Source organism: Amphiura filiformis, chromosome 18 (genome assembly GCF_039555335.1).
Source record: "Amphiura filiformis chromosome 18, Afil_fr2py, whole genome shotgun sequence".
NCBI classification, from domain to species: Eukaryota; Metazoa; Echinodermata; class Ophiuroidea; order Amphilepidida; family Amphiuridae; genus Amphiura; species Amphiura filiformis.
The window spans coordinates 25,784,697-25,808,496 of record NC_092645.1 but is presented as its reverse complement, the minus strand read 5'-3'; the positions used below and the strand labels follow the sequence as shown (position 1 = coordinate 25,808,496).

The 23,800-nt window shown below is 37.3% G+C and overlaps 1 protein-coding gene across 2 annotated transcripts in view; it reads right to left on the bottom strand.

The window, feature by feature from the left end:
* Positions 1-20,840, bottom strand: part of LOC140140046 (uncharacterized) — a 46,200-nt gene extending 25,360 nt beyond the window's left edge. The window contains exons 1-4 of one of the 2 annotated variants that reach the window (XM_072161857.1): positions 20,460-20,840; positions 6,845-7,105; positions 1,867-2,214; positions 1,050-1,112 (exon numbers count right to left, since the gene is read on the bottom strand). In XM_072161857.1, the coding sequence (XP_072017958.1) occupies positions 1,050-1,112; positions 1,867-2,214; positions 6,845-7,105; positions 20,460-20,556 (769 nt within the window). In that variant the 5' untranslated portion in view covers positions 20,557-20,840. The remainder of the gene's footprint in view (positions 1-1,049; positions 1,113-1,866; positions 2,215-6,844; positions 7,106-20,459) is intronic. The other variant, XM_072161858.1, reaches the window with a different exon arrangement.
* Positions 20,841-23,800: the final 2,960 nt, after the last annotated feature.

Below are 23,800 nucleotides of genomic sequence, written 5' to 3'. Positions count from 1 at the left end.
ATGAAGGCATAAATGGAATAGTTTTTTTTTGTGACTTACTTGGTTTCTTTAAGGGAAAAATTATTCCAGAAATACATTGTTATCATTATTTCTAAAGCAAATCCGGTATACCCCAAAAAATGTAGGCGATTTCTGGACTTTTTTGGGTAAGTGGACAATGGTCGAGAAAGGACAAACAATGTTTTTTGGACTATACCAAAAATTTCAAATCGACAAATTATTATAATGCCATCAACAAACTGAATAACAGTCAATACTACGTGGCAATTTCTGGGTCTGTTCTTTTTTGTGAAAAAAAACCCAACAAAACCCAACAAAACAAAAAACAAACAAATAAAAAGGACAAAAAAACTCCGAAAAAACAAAACAAAAACAAACAAAAAACATGCGAAATTCAACTTCTTATCACAAGGAGATATATTACAATTGGCCATATTAGAAGACCTGCACTGACACCTTTATTTTTATTTCGAAAACTATTAATCACGTAGCGTTTGATATTTGCATCTGTGGTTTTAGTCCTAACCTAGGTAAATAGTGTGGCTCGTTTTGCATGTTTCTTAACGATACTGCTAACAATATCGAGATTTACGCAATCGACGTTTATAAAACGTTGAAAATTGTCAGATAAAATAGCCCATAATTAAAGCCCACAGTATATCTACATTCAAAGCGGAAACGCTTTTCAGAAAAGTATCGCTAACTCCCGGCAATGGCCGCCATTATAACAATACATTGCGTTTTTAAGATAATAATATTTTTTAATAACCTATTTGAGTACCATGCACCCTAACAGGTCCTCGTATGAAGTTCTATTGCGCCAATGCAATATTAAAAAGATCTTACAATATGTCAGTAGACCAGGCATCGCTCACCAGTCCACCAAAAGAGTGAACAAGGAATACTGTTACATTCAGAAAGCTCTCAGGTGAGCAATGTTACGCTTTGAGTAACAGTTGACTTGTCATCAGCAAGATCAATCAACAGTAAAATAATGTTTTCACGAATTAAAAAAAATATTATGTTTATATTAAATGCACTTGACTTACTGGTAGCGTAGCAGTTGAATGATTCGTGGATGATCTCCAAACCATTTTGAGAAAGGGCATAATCTAGTCAAAGAAAATTAATACATATTCCATTAGAAATTTCAATATTAAAGTATAAACATCCTCTAACCTCACCAAGACAGCACAAAAACCCATGGCAGGCATTTGTGGAGAGAAATAATTGTACGTATATCAATGATGGCGCCCCAACGACAGGTCAAGTCAAGGGACACATAGACTTAGACGCAAATCTCTTGCCGTACTAAGGTGGAGGTGGATTTTGTGTACACTCAAACGACTTCAGCTAAGGTGACGAAAAGAGGCCTGTTCTACGCGTACGGACCCGACCGACCTGGAATTTTGCATTTTTTCTTTTTAAATTGGATAAAATCAGGTAAAATCAACTGTTTGGGGGCCAATTTGTATTAATTTTGGCTAAACATTTTTAGAAAAAAACGGGGCTGTTTTCGTCACCTAATCATACGTTTATTCATTTAGGTGATACAATGTTATTATAGCACTTTATCGGTGAGTAAAGCTGACCACCAAAGGTGACCATAAAGGGGAGGGGTGACAAATGGTTTCCTCTGGATAGAGGAGACACATATCTATACATTGGTACCAAAGATAACGGTATTTATAATAGAAAAATAGGGAGAGGGTGCAACAACCCCCCTTCGTAGTTCGTGTTACAAAATATGGTCAGTAGTTCTATGATTAACTTAATAAAGATAAAGAAACAGTATAATATGTAGCCCTTTAATACATTAATGAATTCAAAGCTATTTTTATAAACACACAAAAACATTGCCCCTACCTCCATATTCCACACAAATTACTAATAATGAGAATCCCTGATCTGTGACACTACCGTCTGTTGTGAATTCGAATAGTAAGCTTTCGTTAATGGGCGATATGATTCGTGGGCCAAACCCCTCATAACCAGAATAAGCAATAATCCTTGAGTTGTTGGCAGTTCCAACATACAAAATGTCATATACAGGTTCAAGTTTGAAGTCCAGGAATTGAACTAGAACCCTCCTCATTGGTGACGGTGTCACTGTCCACGCACATCGAATGTTGTTCGTATAATATGCAGGGTAGCCAGGCGATTGCACGGGAACGGAGTTGTTTAAAGATAACCGAATTTCCTCGTTTGGACAGCCTGTGTGAAGTTAAAGTTGAAAACATGGTATTATTATCAAAAATACAGGAAAAGGAAAAACAAAAATAACGACTGCCTGCACGTCATGTACGTACTGTGATATGCACATCGTGTACGCTAATATTTCCATCGTAATAATAAAACGACGGTTCCTGCGGTTTATTCAAAATCTCGAATTTCGACCAAATTACAGCACCTTAAGTCTTGATTTTTGCAGGGTATGTTAGTTTATTAAAGTACATAACAATTCGTCGGTCGCAACGCATAGTGGCGTACGTGAAGGACAAAATGCGTTTACGAGCAAAACGTTTTTGAATGATATGCTTAGTAACGGAGTCGATACTCCTCTACTTATATCTCTCAGTAGCCCGATTCCATTTGAAATTGAAGTTTAAGGTTCAAACTATTAAATTGAATCTTTAATATCCGTAAACAAGTTCATCAGGATTGTCAGTAGATATCATTTATAAAATTTCATGTGAACAAATCCAATTGATTATTTGGTAAAATGATGTTAAACATACCTAACAATGACGTTTCGTGCTACATCGTAGCACTTTCTCAAATCGACTGACCAATTCTCCCAGTCCTCCTCGTCTGCTTCCTGTTGGAGCGTGACGTTGGTGGCGCTGTTTTAGGTGGTTTTAGGAGTTGGTCATAGATGTGCGGCAGGAAGTGATTTCCTTCATCCCGGTTGAGTGTGTTGGGCCCCTTTTCCTTATCCAAATCGCTGCTTTTATGTGTCTTCTATTTCTGTTTTGCTCTCTGTCTTTTATGCTCGCGTCATCCCAATTGATCACATGATTATCCTCCGCTACATGGTCAGTAATAGCGGATTTGTTGACCTCACCGGTGACCGAGGCCTTCCTCTGAGCTCTGGTATAAGCCTTAGTTGATGCTTTTTCTGCTTCGGTTTTGTGTTCTTTAAGCCGCGTACCTAGAACTCTAGATGTTTCACCTATGTAGGTTTTTTCACAGTTGCGGCAGGGGATTTCGTAAACGCATTCAGCAGTTTGTAAGGAATCGCGTTTGTCCTTTGGGTGGACCAGAATGTTTCTTAATGTCTGGTGTGGCTTAAATGATGCTGCGAAAGCCCCTCTTTGTAGGGGAGGACGACCATCCCTCTAGTGACCGACTGTGACGGTTCCTTTTTGGGGGGTTTCTTTTTGTCCACGTCTTTGAAAGCCCATTCTGGGTACCCACAAAGTTTGAGGGCTTCCTTGATTTTGCTTTCTTCCATTCTTTTGTCTTCCTCCTCTGTGATGACTTTGTCCTTTCGATCCATAAGGGTTCGAATGACACTGAGTTTATGTTGAAGTGGGTGGTGAGATTGAAAGTGGAGGTACTGATCTGTGTGTGTTTTTTTACGGTACACTAACAGTTTAATGGAGCCATTGGGTTTCTTGACAATGAGGGTGTCAAGGAAGGCGATTTGTTGGTTTTCCTCTTTTTCATACGTGAATTTGATGTTACCGGTTTTGTCTATCTGATTGATGTGTGAAGTGAGCTGTTCCGCTGATCCTTCCTTAACAATTTCTAACACATCGTCCACATATCTTTTCCAAAGTCTAGGTTGACAGTTGACCGGGGCTGTGGCAATGGCTTCTTTTTCAAGCCACTCCATGTAGAGATTAGCAACTATTGGACTAACCAGGAGCCCATCGCGGTACCAAATTTTTGTTGATACACTTGGCCGCGAAAGGAGAAGTATGTGGTAATGAGAGCAAAAGCTAAAATCTCCATGACGTCGTCTACAGTTAATTTGGTTCTCTCATTCAGCGAGGCATCTTCAGTTAACCGGTGCCTAATAATCTCAAGGGATTCGCTAATGGGGGTGTTAGTGAACAGAGACACTACGTCGTGAGATATGAATTCCTCGCCCTCGTCAATCATAATTTCAACTAAGTCCTTGGCGAGATCTTTGGAGTTAATGACATGGTGCTGCGACTGGCCTACTAAAGGACCTAGAATTCTGGCTAGCTATTTGGATGTCTCGTACATAATCGAGCCGCAGTAGTCCACTATAGGTCTCAAAGGGGTGCCGGCTTTATGTATTTTAGGCGTGCAGTACATTCTAGGGGTGTTTTCAACAGTGGGGTAGAGTTTCCAATACTCTTTGACAGTGATCTTTTCTTCTTTCTTGAACCTAGTGAGTAAGCTTACAAGCTTTTTCTTGTAACGCGCGGTTGGATCGCTCTTGAGTCTCTCATAGGTTTTGTCATCATTTAGCATGATGTTTACTTTTTCCTCATAGTCCTCTTTATCCAACACTACTGTTGATTTACCTTTGTCGGCCGGCAGGATCAGAATTGTATCCTCATTTCTAAGGTCTTTTAAAGCGATTTTCTCATCTTTACTTAGATTAGACTTGGTGTTATTAGTGGATTTCAACACCCCTACCATTTCTGCGCGTAACTGGGCCGCGTCGCTAGCGCCAAGGCCAACACACGCTTCCTCGGTGGCCACGATATAGTCATTAAGCACTGCATTGTTATTATCTGGCGCAACTGCAAAATTCAGCCCCTTGGCTAGCAGCGTGGTTTGCGGGGTCGTCAAGTTGTATTTTGACTTGTTAATCACCCATTTTTCAGTTGGGTACCACTTAGATCAATTGTCTTATCACTACCATTACTCACGCGTTTATCTGTCAATACACTTTTGCTTGATTTTCTTCCGTTTTCTTTCTCTTGCATCCATTCCAACTTCCGGGTTTGCCGACATTTTGTTTTGCTAAACTCACTCTCGCGAGAATTTGCGATATGATCATGAATGTCGCGTTCTACGTTGTCAGGGTAGCGGGACTGTATTTCTAGATCGCTAGTCTTAGAATTTGATTCTAAATTACTAATCTTGTTATTAATGACTCGCAAACGTTCACGAAGGAGTTCCTTTTGAGCTTTGTTGACAATATCACGAGCTTTGTTGGTGTTAATTGGACATTTAAGTCGGAGACTGGGGGGGGGGGTGCTTTAATAAGCATGGCATTCAAACATAATTTAAGCCACACCAGACATTAAGAAACATTCTGGTCCACCCAAAGGACAAACACGATTCCTTACAAACTGCTGAATGCGTTTACGAAATCCCCTGCCGCAACTGTGAAAAAACCTACATAGGTGAAACCTCTAGAGTTCTAGGTACGCGGCTTAAAGAACACAAAACCGAAGCAGAAAAAGCATCAACTAAGGCTTATACCAGAGCTCAGAGGAAGGCCTCGGTCACCGGTGAGGTCAACAAATCCGCTATTACTGACCATGTAGCGGAGGATGATCATGTGATCAATTGGGATGACGCGAGCATAAAAGACAGAGAGCAAAACAGAAATAGAAGACACATAAAAGAAGCGATTTGGATAAGGAAAAGGGGGCCCAACACACTCAACCGGGATGAAGGAAATCACTTCCTGCCGCACATCTATGACCAACTCCTAAAACCACCTAAAACAGCGCCACCAACGTCACGCTCCAACAGGAAGCAGACGAGGAGGACTGGGAGAATTGGTCAGTCGATTTGAGAAAGTGCTACGATGTAGCACGAAACGTCATTGTTAGGTATGTTTAACATCATTTTACCAAATAATCAATTGGATTTGCTCACATGAAATTTTATAAATTAATCTTTAATAGTTAACAAGGAAGAACTATTATAGGATAATAACTAGCTCGAAACCTATACGCCATTATGTGAAACGGAAAATTTGGAAAATCGTTCTACGCCAATATGTGTTGCGACCGACGAATTGTGTAAAAACAGAATTTTGAAAAATATTGAGAGCGTTCTCATCAGCAAATGTTATAATATGGTTTAAGCCATAATGTACGATCTTATAATATGATTTTTTTTTCAAACCTGATTTTTTGGCATATTTGTAATTGCACCTTAATTTAATCGGCCAATTTGTTGTCTTTGTAAGTCAACAGAGCAAAAGTCAATTGACTCTACATTCAGAGTCATCGCCGCGGTACACGTGTATAATTGCTGTGGTAGCGGCGATTTTGCATTATGCTGCTGCTGTTTGCTGCTGTTCAGCATGATGGTCATGTGTACGTTGTATCATGTGTTTTTGTTTGGACAGTGTGATGTAGTATTTTCATGCTGTAGGCTAACTTTGTCTTGAGCTAGATTCCACAAGAGAATTTTAACCTGACGGCAAGGTCAAGCTAATGATAGTAAGCTTTCCTACCTCGAGTCGGATTGTTGAAGTGATCCTGTAATGGAGCCGGGATTATTCTTTAAATGGAGTCTGAGTTACTCTAGAAGCAGAGTGACTCTATGTCTAAAATGACTCCATATTGAGAATCAAATGACTCCTGTGTCATCAACAGACACTCTTTAGCGAAGTCAACAAATTATGAATCTTCAAAGAAGTCAGATGGCTCCCAATGTGGAGTCATTTTAGACATAGAGTCGCATAATGGTTGGACCCTGCTTTTAGAGTCACTTTGATTCCAGATTGGCTTTCAGTGTGGTTGATGGATGATTCTACCTGGTAGATTTTAACCAGATTAGAAGTTGGCGATATTGTAAGATTGCCAGACACAAATACGAAGTAAACATGGTGAAATTTGTTTACTTCCCTTATTTTACAGCTGGGTGTAATGCAAGTAAAATCGATTATAGGGGTTCTCACCTGATTTTGGTGTGGTTACTTCAGTAAAATCACATACAACCGAGTTTTCATCACTACCATCAATACAGTCTATTATGCCATCACAAACAAATGTACCATCGATGCATCCACTGGAAGTGCAATTGAAGATCATGCTTGGATCAAACACACAACCATCAACTTCGTCACTATTGTCAACACAGTCACTGATGCAATCACAGCGCCACTCTTCAGGAACACACGCTTGATCATCAGCACATCTGTATTCGCCTTCAACACATACTGGAATGATAACAAGTGCAAATTCAAAAGGGGGTGAACAGGAGCTGACTACAAGGCGACATGATATCTCAGATATAATAACTGGAATTAGATAATTGTAGATGCTTTTATTCCATGATAGGAATGCATTCAAATGATATTATCAATCAAATTTTAATTATTGTTTTATGCTTTATAATGTCTAAAAGACATAGGATAGATGAGAAGGTAAGGTTACCTTCAACGGGAACCGGTTTTCGCCTGCGCAATATAGCCAGGCTCATCAGCCGCACAGTTAAACTGTATCAGGGACAAAGTATATTAAAAGCATATAAACTTCACACAAGTACTCCCCGAGTTTTTGTTTTTTTGTTTGTTTTTTTTTTTATATCTTTTATTCACAAGAATTCTTGTGACAATAATTTGTTAAAATAAATTGTAGGGTAGTTACTTGTTTTCAGCATTATATTTAATAGCCAATGGCTTTCTGTGGATATACCAATCCTTCATGATGAGTTGGATTGACATTTCGAATTTTCACATTGGATATTCTTTATTATCGATATATTTCTTAGAGACTGAGGTTTAAAAGAGCCACTTTCAAGTCATTTGGTAATTATTTATTTTAATTATGGGATATTTGACTTGTATAGACCATTTGGTGTCTGGGATTATGATATATTGCAACTCTGTTGTATGAGATTGCTACCCTTTGTCAAATCTTGGTCTTTTTGAAATTTCAAGTGGCTCTGAAAAGAGCCGTTTGTTTTGCATACACTGACTGGTTCCTGTGCAAGTTATTTTTCCACGGATATTTCCGTATACGGCAGATATCATGACTAGACCCACCTGTGGCATGGAACTTGGATCAAACATTGAGTTCTTACATTCAGGCCTTATTTCATTAATGAGAACTTGTTAATTTTCGTGCGGTACAATTTGCATTAGACTCACCGTGTATTACAATACACAGCGGTAATGCCGATGTTAACATGTCCGCTCAAATGCTCTCCTTTTGGCCGGTCTTTAAAATATTTCCAGTCTGATCATGAATCTCCATGTGAAGATAAATAGTCCAAGTCTTGTCATTGATTCTTGTGTGTGTAATCTTTACTCTCGCATTTAAATTGCGAGAGCAGGTTCGCCGTAATGCACGCAGTACAGTGCTGCCGTCTCTATCACTGTGTGATTGCATAGTGTGCGCCAAGTTTTGGCGCAAACGATAATATCTCCCAATGCGGACGTGATTGAAATCAATCACTTACAAACTCGCCAACCTTTTACAACTTGTGCTAGTTTGTGTTGATATTTTTTGTGTTTGTTTGCTTTTCCTTGATATTCAAGGTGCAAAATCTTACTGGATGCTTTGAGCTATCAATCTCCCATGAAATGGTAGCATTCGATCGGTTGAAATGTGTAGGATAATTAAAATACATCCATTTTAAGGTGTATATTTGATGTTTTTTCACAAATGCCCCATTGATTTCAATGGTTATTTTGAATATAGTAAGAGATCGAAGTTTAAATGGACCACCTTCAAGTCATTTGTTGTTATGAACTTTTATTATGGGATATTTGACTTGTATAGACCATCGGTGTTTGGGATTATGATATATTACAACATCAATGCATAATGTTGCTACCCTGTGTTACCTAGTGGTCTTTTTGAGGTTTTGGTGGCTCTGAAAAGAGCCGTTTGATTTGCATGCAGTGATTTGATTTTTTGGTAAAACACAACAAGTTGATTTTGTTTTAACTCATCCAAATGGATTTTGGTTTCTTATTCACAAGTACGCATTTTTCTTATTTATTTGTCTTTTCAGTTATGATATTGTGCATGTATTATTTATATAAATATTTGTTTTCAAAAACCCGAATTTTTTCGGGAAGAAGAAACCAAAAATGTTTTTTTCAAAAGGGGGGTGAACAGGAGCTGACTACAAGGCGACATGATATCTCAGATATAATAACTGGAAGTGGATAATTGTAGATGCTTTTATTCCATGATAGGAATGCATTCAAATGATATTATCAATCAAGTTTTAATTATTGTTTTATGCTTTATAATGTCTAAACGACATATGATAAATGAGAAGGCAAGGTTACCTTCAACGGGAACCGGTTTTCGCCTGCGCAATATAGCCAGGCTCATCAGCCGCACAGTTAAACTGTATCAGGGCTAAAGTATATTAAAAGCATATAAACTTCACACCAGTACTCCCCGAGTTTTTTTGATATATTTTATTCACAAGAATTCTTGTGACAATAATTTGTTAAAATAAATTGTAGGGTAGTTACTTGTTTTCAGCATTATATTTAATAGCCAATGGCTTTCTGTGGATATACCAATCCTTCATGATGAGTTAGATTGACATTTTCGAATTTTCACATTGGATGTTCTTTATTTCGAGATATTTCTCAGAGACTGAGGTTTAAAAGAGCCATTTTCAAGTCATTTGGTAATTATCTATTTTATTTTAATTATGGGATATTTGACTTGTATAGACCATTTAGTGTCTGGGATTATGATATATTGCAACTTTGTTGTATGAGGTTGCTACCCTTTCTCATCTTGGTCTTTTTGAAGTTTCAAGTGGCACATAGCCGTTTGTTTTGCATACACTGACTGGTTGCTGTGCACGTTATCTCCGGGCGTTATCTTTCCACGGATATTTCCGTAGACGGCAGATATCATGACTAGACCCACCTGTGACATGGAACTTAGATCAAACATTCAGTTCTTGCATTCAGGCCTTATTTCATTAACGAGAACTTGTTAATTCGTGCGGTACAATTTGCATTTGACTCGCCGTGTATTACAATCTACCAAAAAAACGTTGACAACGTAAAGAAATCAGCAAGTTTAAAAAACCCACCTCGGCTCACTTTTTGAAACTTGGTCCCATTTGTAAAAGGTATTGATTTAAACTTCATCATATTTATATAAATTTAAACCATTTCCAGAAGTGTAGTAGGCTTGTAATCTTGTTGGAAACGCTGTATTCTGTTGAAATAAAATAAAAACACTGATTTGCTGTTGGTATTCAAAATGGGACCAAGTTTCAAAAAGTGAGCCGAGGTGGGTTTTTTAAACTTGCTGATTTCTTTACGTTGTCAACGTTTTTTTGGTAGATTTCTTTTCTTTTTATGAATGTAACCAAGCAGCTCCAAGCTTGGATAGTCATCAGGTTACAAAGTGCTCCATAAAACGAAAAATAGATGTTTGAAGTTGCTGTTCATGATTTATGACAATAAATAATTAAACAAAACTTTATCAGTCGTTTATTTTTAAAACTTGCTCGTCACGCGTGGCTGAGGCGTACACAATGATCAATATATATTTTAATATACTTTAACTATTCAAGGCAACGTAAATATGTACAGAAAATGTAAATATGAACAACACACACCCAATGTTGACAATGCCAGAGAGATACGGAGAGTAAGTCCGATTTACTTCCAAGTTGGAACTGGTAAATGCGCATATATTTAAGCCTATACTACGGAAGCGTCTAAATGCCCCGACTGGGCAAGATAATCGTGTTTGAATGTTTGTGGTTCTTTATAGATTTGCGGGGCACCCATCTACTTGTCTATCCAAATTTCGCAGTTTGTGGTTCTTTGTAGCCCTGCGGGCCAACCTAGTTGGACATGCCTATTAAGCGGCGGTTATCTGCGATCTTTCGTGGTTTGTGGTTTTAATTTCCCTTATCAAGCACTGCCCTCTATCGGGAGCTAATTTATAGTTTAAGCTTGTTGGATATCCATATTTCGTGGTTTGTGGTTCTTCGTAGCCCTGTGGGGCAATCTAGTTGCAAATACAAATTTCGCGGTTTGTGGCTCTTCATTTCGTTTCATTTCGTTTATCGCGGTTTGTGGTCTTAATTTATTGGATATCCATATTTCGCGGGTTGTGGTTCTTTATAATCTATAGGCCTGTGGGCAATCTAGTTGGATATCCAAATTTCGCGGTTTGTGGTTCTTTGTAGTTCTGCGGGCCAACCTAGTTGGATATGCCTAGTAAGCGGCGGTTATCTGCGATCTTTCGTGGTGTGTGGTTTTAATTTCCCTTATCAAGCCTGCCCTCTATCGGGAGCTAATTTATAGTTTAAGCTTGTTGGATATCCATATTTCGTGGTTTGTGGTTCTTTGTAGCCCTGTGGGGCAATCTAGTTGCATATCCAAATTTCGCGGTTTGTGGCTCTTCATTTCATTTCATTTCATTTCATTTCATTTTTATCGCGGTTTGTGGTCTTAATTTGTTGGATATCCATATTTCGCGGTTTTTGGTTCTTTGTAGCCCTGCGGGGCAATCTAGTTGGATATCCCTATTAAGCGGAGGTTGTCGGCGATCTTTCGCGGTTTATGATTTTAATTTCCCTTATCAAGCCCTCTATCGGCAGTTAATTTATAGTTTAAGCTTGTTGGACATCCAAATTTCGCGGTTTGTGGTTCTTTATAGCCCTGCGAGGCAATCTAGTTGGATATCCAAATTTAACGGCAGTTGTTGGCGATCTTTCGCGGTTTGTGGTCTTAATTTGCTGGATATCCATATTTCGCGGTTTGTGGTTCTTTATAATCGATAAGCCTGCGGGCAAACTTGTTGGATATGCAAATTTCGCGGTTTGTGGTTCTTTGTAGATACCTGCGGGGCAATCTAGTTGGATATCCCTATTAAGCGGCGGTTGTCAGCGATCTTTCGCGGTTTGTGATTTTAATTTCCCTTATCAGGCCCTGCCCTCTATCGGGAGCTAATTTATAGTTTAAGCCTGTTGGATATCCATATTTCGTGGTGTGTGATTCTTTGTAGCCCTGCTGGGCTATCTAGTTGGATATCCAAATGTCGCGGTTTGTGGTTCTTTATAGCCCTGCGGTGAAATCTAGTTGGATATCAATATTCAGCGGCAGTTGTTGGCGATCTTTCGCGGTTTGTGATTTTAATTTGTGACAATTTATAATATTTATTGCAAATATAATTTCAGATTGAACTGTGAACAGAGCCAATGATAAATGTGTTTTAAATGACGAAGATGTCATGATAGTCAGGCATGGTGAAAGCATCTGGATGGTGAAAGTAGGCCTAGGCCTAAATGAGAATAAAAAATCAAACATGTTTGTTTGATGAAAAAAAAAAAAATATCATAATAGCAATGGATGTTCGAGATGGTGTTATTCTTGATTTATGACAATAAATTGGTTAATAAAACATTAAGAAAAAAAAGTGGTGGGAAGTTTCGAACTTGAGCAAAAATTCATAAATGGATTAGAAGTCCAGGACCTTAACCGCTTCGCCACGGGGACGACCCGATATAACGACGTGTGAAAGTGGAGTATTTATTAATATGAATGTATGCTGTGGTCCGGAAAGAATAAAAGAATTGCGAAAAACTTGATTTTTTGGCGAATGGGATCCAGAATTTGTATGTAGGGTATCCAGGAATATACTAGGGTATATTTGAAAGTGAATCTCAAAAGGTAGTGCGACAGTGACAGCCATGTATGGCTGTAGCAGTGACGAAAGATTGTGGATATCAGTATGATTAGCTATGATTTTCCACTAATTTTGGCTATGAAATACCGCGTGAAATAAAGCAAGAATGTTTATTTATTATCAAACAATCGGATTGACTGTATGATTGGTGTAACTTTTTGAATAATGAGTTATTAAAATATTACACTTTGGATAGTAAATACGATTTAGCATGGTTTTAGATATATTTTGTACCCAGCGAAAAATATCATAGAACAATAGCGTTTTGTTTCGTGTAAATATAGTCCCGCGGTGCATCTTCTTATTCTTCTTTATCAGTCGTTTTTTTTTAAACTTGCTGGTCATGCTACCGCGTGACTTTAATCTACCAAAAAACGTTGACAACGTAAAGAAATCAGCAAGTTTAAAAAACCCACCTCGGCTCACTTTTTGAAACTTGGTCCCATTTGTAAAAGGTGCTGATTTAAACATATTTATATAAATTTTAAACATATCCAGAAGTGTTATGTATCTTTAATGTGCAGATGCGATATTAATTTGTAAGCTTTCTGGAACGACCTGAAAGGTTATTATCTTGTTCTTGCATGGTAAGCCAATATCCTATTATTTATATATAATAATGATTGAATTAAACGAATAACAAGTAGGCTTGTAATCTTGTTGGAAACGCTGTATTCTGTTGAAATAAAATAAAAACACTGATTTGATGTTGGTGTTCAAAATGGGACCAAGTTTCAAAAAGTGAGCCAAGGTGGGTTTTTTTAAACTTGCTGATTTCTTTACGTTGTCAACGTGTTTTTTTGTAGATTTCTTTTCTTTTTATGAATGTAGCCAAGCAGCTCCAAGCTTGGAAAGTCATCAGCTTACGAAGTGCTCTATAAAACGAAAAATAGCTGTTTGAAGTTGCTATTCTTGATTCATGACAATAAATAGGCCCTAATTAAACAAAACTTTATCAGTCGTTTATTTTAAAACTTGCTCGTCACGCGTGACTGTAATGTTAAGAGGCGTATACAATGATCAATATACATTTTAATACTAGTATACTTTAATTAAAATTCAAGGCAACGTAAATATGTAAAGAAAATATAAATATGAACAACACACACCCAATGTTGACAATGCCAGAGAGACACAGAGAGTAAGTCCGATTTAGGCCTACTTCAAGTCGGAACTGGTAAATGCGCATATATTTAAGCCTATACTAAATGCCCCGACTAGGCATGATAATCGTGTTTAATGTTTGTGGTTCTTTGTAGTTCTTCAGGGCAACCTAGTTGGATATTCCTATTAAGCGGCGGTTGTCGGCGATCTTTCGTGGTTTGTGGTTTTCATCAAGCCCTGCCCTCTATTGGGAGCTAATTTATAGTTTAAGCTTGTTAGATATCCATATTTCGTGGTTTGTGGTTCTTTGTAGCCCTGTGGGACAATCTAGTTGCATATCCAAATTTCGCGGTTTGTGGTTCTTTATAGCCCTGCGGGGCAATTTAGCTGGATATCAATATTGAGCGGCAGTTGTTGGCGATCTTTCGCGGTTTGTGGTCTATCCATATTTCGCGGTGTGTGATTCTTTTTAGCCCTGCAGGGCAATCTAGTTGGATATCCAAATTCGCGGTTTGTGGTTCTTTATAGCCCTGTGGGGAAATCTAGTTGGATATCAATATTCAGCGGCAGTTGTTGGCGATCTTTCGTGGTTTGTGATTTTATTTGGGAGAATTTATAATATTTATTCCAAATATAATTTCAGACTGAGCTGTGAACAGAGCAACTGATAAATGTGTTTTAAATGACGAAGATGTCATGATAGTCAGGCATGGTGAAAGCATTTGGATGGTGAAAGTAGGCCCTAGGCCTAGGCCTAAAAATCAAACATGTTTGTTTGATGGAAAAAAATATATAATATCACAATAGCAATGGATGTTCGAAATGGTGCTATTCTTGATTTATGACAATAAAATGATTAATAAACCGTTAAAAAAAAGTGGTGGGAAGTTTCGAACTTGAGGAAAAATTCATAAATGGATTAGAAGTACATGGCCTTAACCGCTTCGCCACGGGGACGTCCCGATATAATGACGTGTGAAAGTGGAGTATTTATTAATATGAATGTATGTTGTGGTCCGGAAAGAATAAAAGATTTTTTTGGCGAATGGGATCCAGAATTTGTATGTAGGGTATCTAGGAAAATGCTATGGTATATTTGAAAGTGAATCTCAAAAAGTAGTGCGCCAGTGACAGCCATGTATGGCTGTAGCAGTGACGGATTCTGGATATCAGTATGATAAGCTATGATTTGCCACTAATTTTGGCTATGAAATACCGCGTGAAATGAAGCAAGAATGTTTGTTTATTATCAAACAATCGGATTGACTCTAAGATTGGTGTAACTTGTTGAATTAATGAGTTATTAAAATATTATACTTTGGACAGTAAATAAGATTTAGCATGGTTTTAGATATATTTTGTACCCAGCGAAAAATATCATAGAACAATAGCGTTTTGTTTCGTGTAAATATAGTCCCGCGGTGCATCTGTTTATTCTTCTTTTTCAGTCGTTTTTTTAAAACTTGCTGGTCATGCTACCGCATGACTCTAATACACAGCGGTAATGCCGATGTTAACATGTCCGCTCAAATTCTCTCCTTTTGGCCGGCCTGCGTGCATTACGGCGAAACTGCTCTCGCAATTTAAAATGCTAGAGTAAAGATTACACACACAATTACAAGAATCAATGACAAGACTTGGACTATTTATCTTCACATGGAGATTCATGATCAGACTTGAAATATTTGAAAGACCGGCCAAAAGGAGAGAATTTGAGCCATACTGCAGTTACTGTCCGTTTTCCTATACACAATACACAGTGCTCTTTCCCATTGACGCGTGACCTTTACAAATAGCCCTACGTTAACAGTATGGGGATATGACTAGTTAACGTCGCTGTGTGAAAAATAACCGGCCAATATTAAAAGTACTCTTCTAAAGTTCTAGAAAATATATTTTTTTAACATGTCCTAAATTTTTAGCTAATTTAGATGTTTGGAAATATTCGTACTTTGGTGTTTTAGTTAATGTTATAGGTAATAGTACATTGCCTAGTTAACGTCGCTGTGTGAAAAATAACCGGCCAATATTAAAAGTACTCTTCTAAAATTCTAGACAATATAGTTTTGTAACATGTCCTAAATTTTAGCAAATTTAGATGTTTGGAAATACTCGTACTTTGGTGTTTTAGGAAGGATATGTAAACGACAGATAACACCAAAAATATGAAGAAATTATTTCTAAACCGTGTTAAGTCAAAAATCATTATGTTGCTCATTTTCAAGAATGCTGGTTTACAAAAAGCACGACATTGTCTGATTTCGTGAACAAAGCCACACATAACATTGTTTCCTTTCGTTTCCTTTATAATCGGTTACCCAACTGAAGCTATGAATACCATCTTTATTGCGATATCGCACATGAAAACAGTCACTTGTGCACAACCAGAGAAGATCCGATTTAATCAGTTGAGCTGTTTCAATGAGTGTTATCTTGGTTTAATAGCTTTTAATGGGGTTAAGTCCTGCAAAGGTCGAGATGAATTCTACTGTAGACATGACTGCATCATGCGGACATGTTAACATCGGCATTACCGCTGTGTATTGTAATACACGGTGAGTCTAATGCAAAGTGTACCGCACGAATTAACAAGTTCTCATTAATGAAATAAGGCCTGAATGTAAGAACTCAATGTTTGATCTAAGTTCCTTGCCACAGGTGGGTCTAGTCATGATATCTGCCGTATACGGAAATATCCGTGGAAAAATAACTTGCACAGGAACCAGTCAGTGTATGCAAAACAAACGGCTCTTTTCAGAGCCACTTGAAACTTCAAAAAGACCAAGATTTGACAAAGGGTAGCAATCTCATACAACAGAGTTGCAATATATCATAATCCCAGACACCAAATGGTCTATACAAGTCAAATATCCCATAATTAAAATAAATAATTACCAAATGACTTGAAAGTGGCTCTTTTAAACCTGTCTCTAAGAGAAATATATCGATAATAAAGAATATCCAATGTGAAAATTCGAAAATGTCAATCCAACTCATCATGAAGGATTGGTATATCCACATAAAGCTATTGGCTATTAAATATAATGCTGAAAACAAGTAACTACCCTACAATTTATTTTAACAAATTATTGTCACAAGAATTCTTGTGAATAAAAGATATCAAAAAAACTCGGGGACTACTTGTGTGAAGTTTATATGCTTTTAATATACTTTATCCCTGATACAGTTTAACTGTGCGGCTGATGAGCCTGGCTATATTGCGCAGGCGAAAACCGGTTCCCGTTGAAGGTAACCTTGCCTTCTCATTTATCCTATGTCTTTTAGACATTATAAAGCATAAAACAATAATTAAAACTTGATTGATAATATCATTTGAATGCATTCCTATCATGGAATAAAAGCATCTACAATTATCCAATTCCAGTTATTATATCTGAGATATCATGTCGCCTTGTAGTCAGCTCCTGTTCACCCCCCTTTTGATAAAAATATCACACAGTTGATCAGAGATCTCAACAGAGAGGTTTCAGGCTCTGCGACCATCATGCGAATGAACACATGACACAGTCTATAATATCGAATTGATTAATTCGAATTAAACAATTCATTGATGTTAGCACTGGGTAGTAGCCATTACTGCCAGTTGACAGGAAGTCTAGAAAGTTGACCTTAACGCTGTGGGTGGTCTTCCTGTACTTTTTAATTTTGGATTTTTCAGATTTTTTTCTAAGTTTGTGAGAGCATAACAAGACTATCCGTCGATTGATTTTTATTTCCGTCGGTAGATATTTTTTTAATTAAGTTTTTCATAACATATTACAAAGGCAGAGACCCCTGCTGTATATTAAATTAGCTAGATAAGTTTTGAGTAACTTTGATGAAAATTATCAAAAAAGTGCCTATTCTTTTGTGTGTGTAAGGTCCATCACCTGTCACTTGGTAGTCTTGTAACATGTCTAATGGCGCTGCCCATGGCCACTCGATGAATTGTTTAATTCGAATTAATCAATTCGATATTGCATGACAAAGATATTTACCAAATCAACGCCGCGGCGACGTAACTATTAGCAACAGAATAAAACACATTCATGCATGTTTTTCTTCTTTTTTTTTTTGACTTGTGAGAAATGTCGCACACAATATCATAATTATGTTGAGAACCCCACCATACACACGTTTATACACAGGCTTCACAAAATAATAAGAAATCTGCACAAACTGAATAAGAGATAAGAATCACGGTAAAATTACTACCGGGTGATAACCATGAATGATGAGGGGCATTACACGTTGAGCACTGCCAGGAGCAATGGTTGAAAAAAACAAAAACAAAAAACCCCTAAAAAACAAAAAAACAAAAAAATCGTTCTTTTTGTGGTTTATTATGATAATCTTACCCATGGGTTACATTGCCCTGGGTTGACGAGGGACTTCTCAACATTTTTTGACTTCAATTCTCCTAATTCTCCTTGACATAACGTATGGACTATAAGCACCTCTGCCGCAGTAAAATGGTGGACCAACTCTAGTTGACATAAACCCGACTAGTTCAGGCTAGAATAAAACCCTCGACATAACTTTTACTTTATAATACTATACCCCCACCTGGTGTTTCTTTCTGTTGTGGCTACTTTGGTTAAAGTATCGGTTTCAAAATAATGCAGTGATCATTTCTTCAGTTGTAAATGATTCAGTTGTAAAGTAACATAAATTTGCTCCTTACTAATCTATGCAGTTAATGCAATTAAACTTAATGCTTGGATCGCAAAGACAACCAACAACTTTATCGCTGTTGTCGTCACAGTCGTTTACGTAGTTGCAGCGACCGTACCTAAGAAGTGCGATAGGTCGTGTGTCATCTACAGCATATCATGTAATAATTGAATATATGAATACAAAACCCACCCAAGACCATACATTGGCCAAATTGAGTTAAGCATGGGAAATTGTTGCTATACATAGGCCTGTCATATGTATGAAAGAACAACTCAAATTCATCATCTGTGTCTATTGAGCATGTGAGAAATAGCGTGTATGAAAGAACCACCAAATTCCGTGATTTGAGTCTTGTAACACATTGATTTAAATCCAGTATGTATAAAAGTCCACTTGTAACACATTCATTGCTGGAGAGTGACTTTTGAAAAAAAAAATGGGTTTAATAAAGGAACGTGTGTGGTTTATATTACATGGCAGAATGCTTATCAACATTATACATACATGTGTGCTTTATTTTGTATTACCTTACTAGTGGTAATCTCGTTCCAACGTTGTTGTCTTTGTATATGATTCAAAAAACCACCCAAGTCCAAAATTTAAAATGCACCCTACAAAGTCCCTGAAATGCTAATCGTCATACTTTATACAGTTTAATCCACTCATTTGCACGTAAAACTTACCATATTGACCAGGTAAATCTAACTTAAGGAATTAAAATGATACACAGGTTTTTCTCTCAAAATCACTTCCCATGGACTTGGGTGGGTTTTGTATTCATGTATTCAATTGTTTTGCCATGTACGTGGGCGAAACGGAAGGTCCACTTGCAGCACACAAATAGCTGTCTTTCTCTGCTGGGGCACATTTAAACTAAGGACACACATTTAGTACGGACAATGTCAAAGTGTTTGACTCGAACTAGCGATGGCTTCAGAGAGGCATCAAGGAAGCTTTTACATATCCGCCTTGGACCCCTGCCTCAACCACGACAAAGGGAGACATGTACTTCCCAGCGTCTACAAACCGATTATCACGTCATGTGATCCGGGTTACCCCGTCGGTCACATGACTAGGTATTTACCTCCCCCACCTCAGTTTCTGATGAAATCCCATCATAGATGTAGGATGAAATGTCAAGTAAGTCACAATATTAATGAGAGAACGTTTTTTGTTAAATGTTTGCTTTAAAATGGTTGATATATCTAGAGGATATAAAAATCGATATAATATGAAGACAACTGTAAGGTTACATCAGTCTTTGAGATCGCGTCTCCTGTTGGATTCGGATGGAATTGATGACAGGCAGCGTTTACTTTAACGCACGTATTAATTCACGCACTTTCCGTACCCCGTCAAATGCAAAATGAAAAGTCTGTACGCGTACATAATCTTGAAAAATAATTTGATGTAGAAAAAAAAGTCGATATTTTCATCTGGTAGTACATGTATGAATGAACCACGAGATTATAACGGTAGCTAGTTAGGGCACGAGTCAGTAGTAATAAGTTATATTTGCTACCGAAAAAAAATTCACAAGTGAAAGGTTCCGAAAAAATCGGAATGTACAACTTCAGCCAATCGCTTAAAGAAAACCCTGATTACAGAGCGTAACGAATTTTAAAGGATTTATTAAGTTAACATGGGAAGCATAGTGTCTAGTTCATTCATTCCAATTATTATACCATAGCAAATGTTTACAATGAAAAGTGCCAAAATGGCATGAGTTGGGAAGATTGTAGTTTGGCATTTATTGGAAAATGATAGCGGGACGACTTTGCTATCTCTTTTTCGGTCGGTCTTTTGGTCCATACGCCACTGAGTTGACCAACTGCATTAGAGTTGGCGGATAACGGTGTCGCTGAAATGTTCAATAAAATTAAGCATGTGGGTGCTTTTGACCAGTTTTAAAAATCTCTCTGCGCACATAGCAAATAAGTATAAGAATCCTAAACGCTGTGAAAGAGTTCTTACATAATCTGAAGTTGGTGATTTCACTGACCATATCTTAACATTGAAATTATACACGGAAATATGCCACAAATACACGAGTTTAACCTTTTAAATTCGTGTGTTGATTGTTTGTAAGATGCAACACCTTACCTTCTTGTCCGGAAATTACCTGAGGAAGCAGAAAACATAGAAAACCCACAATAAACTTGGACCAAATTAATGGACGCATTCCTCCGTCGGCAGCCATCGTAACACTTTCTCTGCTGAAATCGAGTGCAGACGGATGTCAACCTTTGTCCAATATCAAAAAAATGGCAGAACTTTTTACACAGAAGTTACTTCAGAAATACAGATATAAGTAACATTGTAAAGAGGCCCATTGATCATGTGACGACAATAATGATCCTAGTAGGTTTGAATATGCCTAGTGTAACGACTGGCAGACCCATTGCAGTTATATAATTTAAGCATTGAACCATAACAGTATCAGTTTGAACATAGCCATGACAAGTGATATGTAATTTACATGTAGGCCTATATGGGGAAACCAACAGGTACAAAGACTTGCAAACGCGCAGTAGTTATAATTATATAGTTAAAGCATTGAACCTTAACATATCAGTTTGAATAGACAAGTCTGACAAGTGATATGAACTTAACATGTATTTGGTGTTGAAAAAAACTTCATGCCAGCAGGTACAAAAACTTGCAAATGCACAGTAGTTATATATTTAAAGCATTGAACCTTAACATGTATCAGTTTGAATAGAACATATGCACGGCAAGTGATATGCACTTGTTTGTGGGGTTGATAAAAAAAACTTAGTTCATAACAACAGGTACAAAGACTTGCAAACGAACAGTAGTTTACTGTCTGTTCAATTAATTAGCTTAGATTATTGAATTTTCAAGAATCTAAGCTAATTGAACAGACAGTAGTTCAATCATTGAACCTTAACATATCAGTTTGAATAGAACATAGGCATGACAAGTGAAATACACTGTACATGCATGCATGCATGTGTATGGAAAAATACCATAATATTGGCTGGCATTGAGGGTTGTATCAGAATGTACTGATATTCAACTGATATTCAACTGATATTCAACTGGCTCGTTGAATATCATTCATGGCAACCGTACTCATACAACCCGAAATAAAGCCAATATTATTATTATTATTATTATTATTATTATTATTATTATTATTATTATTATTATTATTATTATTATTATTATTATTATTATTATTATTATTATTAGGCCTATTATTATTATTATTATTATTATTATTATTATTATTATTATTATTATTATAAAATATGAAGCTTTTCTGCGTTTTGAGTACCAAAGTATCAAACTAAACATGCTGGTGCCATTTGGAATCCAGACGTTTAGTGTCTACGCGAGCGAGGTATATCACGTAACGGGCTACGAGTTGCGAGCGACAACCTGTGCGCGCCCGTTCAGTATCAAAATATCTTGCACGGTGCTACCGTGCAGTATTAAAAAAATGTGGTACCGCTAAAAGCTTCGTATTATATAATAATACCTAATACCTACTAGTTTAATAGCCCAATAATCAAGTTACAAAATGTCACGTTTATATTACCAAGGCAATATTTGTTCTAGCATGCCAAAATTAATCTCGTAACAGCAATACTAAGTTTGAATATAACATATTTAATTAGGAAATAAATGATGTGTCCGAGGCAGTAAAAACGTAAATAATGGATGAGGCGCAGCCGATCCCATTATTTAAACGTTTTTACTGTCGAGGATAATGCTGCACCCTTCTATCCTATTAACACAAAATATTGAGATTTACAGAGAAAATATCACCTTTTTTGCCCCAAATATTTTAAGTTGTTTACCTCATGGTGGAGTGCGTACGCGTAGCAAAAACAACGGATATTACGGAAATGTTGAACGCATAAACAAGCGTAACGGCGCTATACTGCATTGCGCTTTGATGTGCGCTGTTATATGCGAGAAAAACATAAACTTCGTTACCCTGACCACTTTATGTCAATTAAAGGCCTTTCACGTGAGCTATCCAGACAATTAATGAGATATCAAAATTTGCAGAAATAACCTGTAACACTGTAGGCCCCTATACTTTCATCCTGGACCAAATTAAGAAGTCCTCTAATGTCACTGTCACAATATGGTACAAAATAAAATTGCTCCAAAACTGTCTTATAAATGGCCACAAATCCTTCGTCCATATCAGAATAATTAAATTACCAAAGAAAAGTAGTTACTATTATGGGTAATATTAAAATACCAGAATATGAAGTGACGACGGTCAATTGGCCACTGACTCTCATGTGATAATAAACCAGACACCAGCGAGAGTGCAAAATTTCTTTTTTCTCATGGGAAGAAGAACAATTTGCATCATTTTAAATGCAAATCAGAGCAGTGTTATTTTCTGACCTTAGTATACATTTGATAATGTTCATCATATCTTTTACACCACATATACCAGGTATTCCATTTGACACTTTTACCCCCAAATCCAGGGTATAGTCTAACTTGAGTGTCTCTCATCCAAGCTATAACTCTCTTCCTGTATAAGACCGAAAAGGTTAAAACAAAAATCTCACTGCGAGAACAGGGCTCTTGAGAGAAAAACAAGTGTGTATATGACAAGGTGTTGCCACAAAATTAAAGCCACACACCTCCAAATTGTGCACCCCTTGAGGGGACCATAACTTTCGCCCAACACATGTAGGTACTACATGAGCATAATTGGCTTGTCAAAGAATCAAAGCCCCTCCCCAATTTCTCTACAGGGAATGACTGGGGTACATAATTATTGCACAACCCCTTACCATGCGTACCACATGTACATTGGCATAATGTGGCCTATATACATACTAGTATATAAATGCTTAATTAGGTTCAGAGGGTATTCGATACGACAGATAAGGCGTCACTCATGACAGAGTCATCCTCATTGAAATAAAATTCTGTAACACTAGGCAATTCGCATGATAATACAATAAAACAGGTGATAGGTATGGGTGGTTGTGGAACCCAAAGAGCTTTCAATAGTCGTAGAGTAGCAATAGATGATGTAATGCTTTGTTCCTTTGATGCCGATTAGAAATTGCGACAGGCTATTCATAAAAGTGGTACCATTGTTTCAAACAAAGGGGTTCCGCCATTAAATTGGTCACTGATCCGGCATCATATTAACGCTTTACACAACAGGCGAGTATAAATAAAGTGACCACAATACAGTCATGTGTAAGGGCAGTTATGTGTAAAGTGGTACCATTGTACTCAGGTATTCCAAATGTGCGGGCCTGAAGTCTATAAAGGAGGCTTAAGTTGTCGATATAATCTTTTTATCACCCACCTGACTTCAGGCGCTTTATTTAAATAAATTGAATGCTCCAGCTGATCGATTACACATCAGAATGTGAAGGCTGCCGGGTCCACATTTCTATAGTACTCTATAATGGTAATCGCTGCATATACAT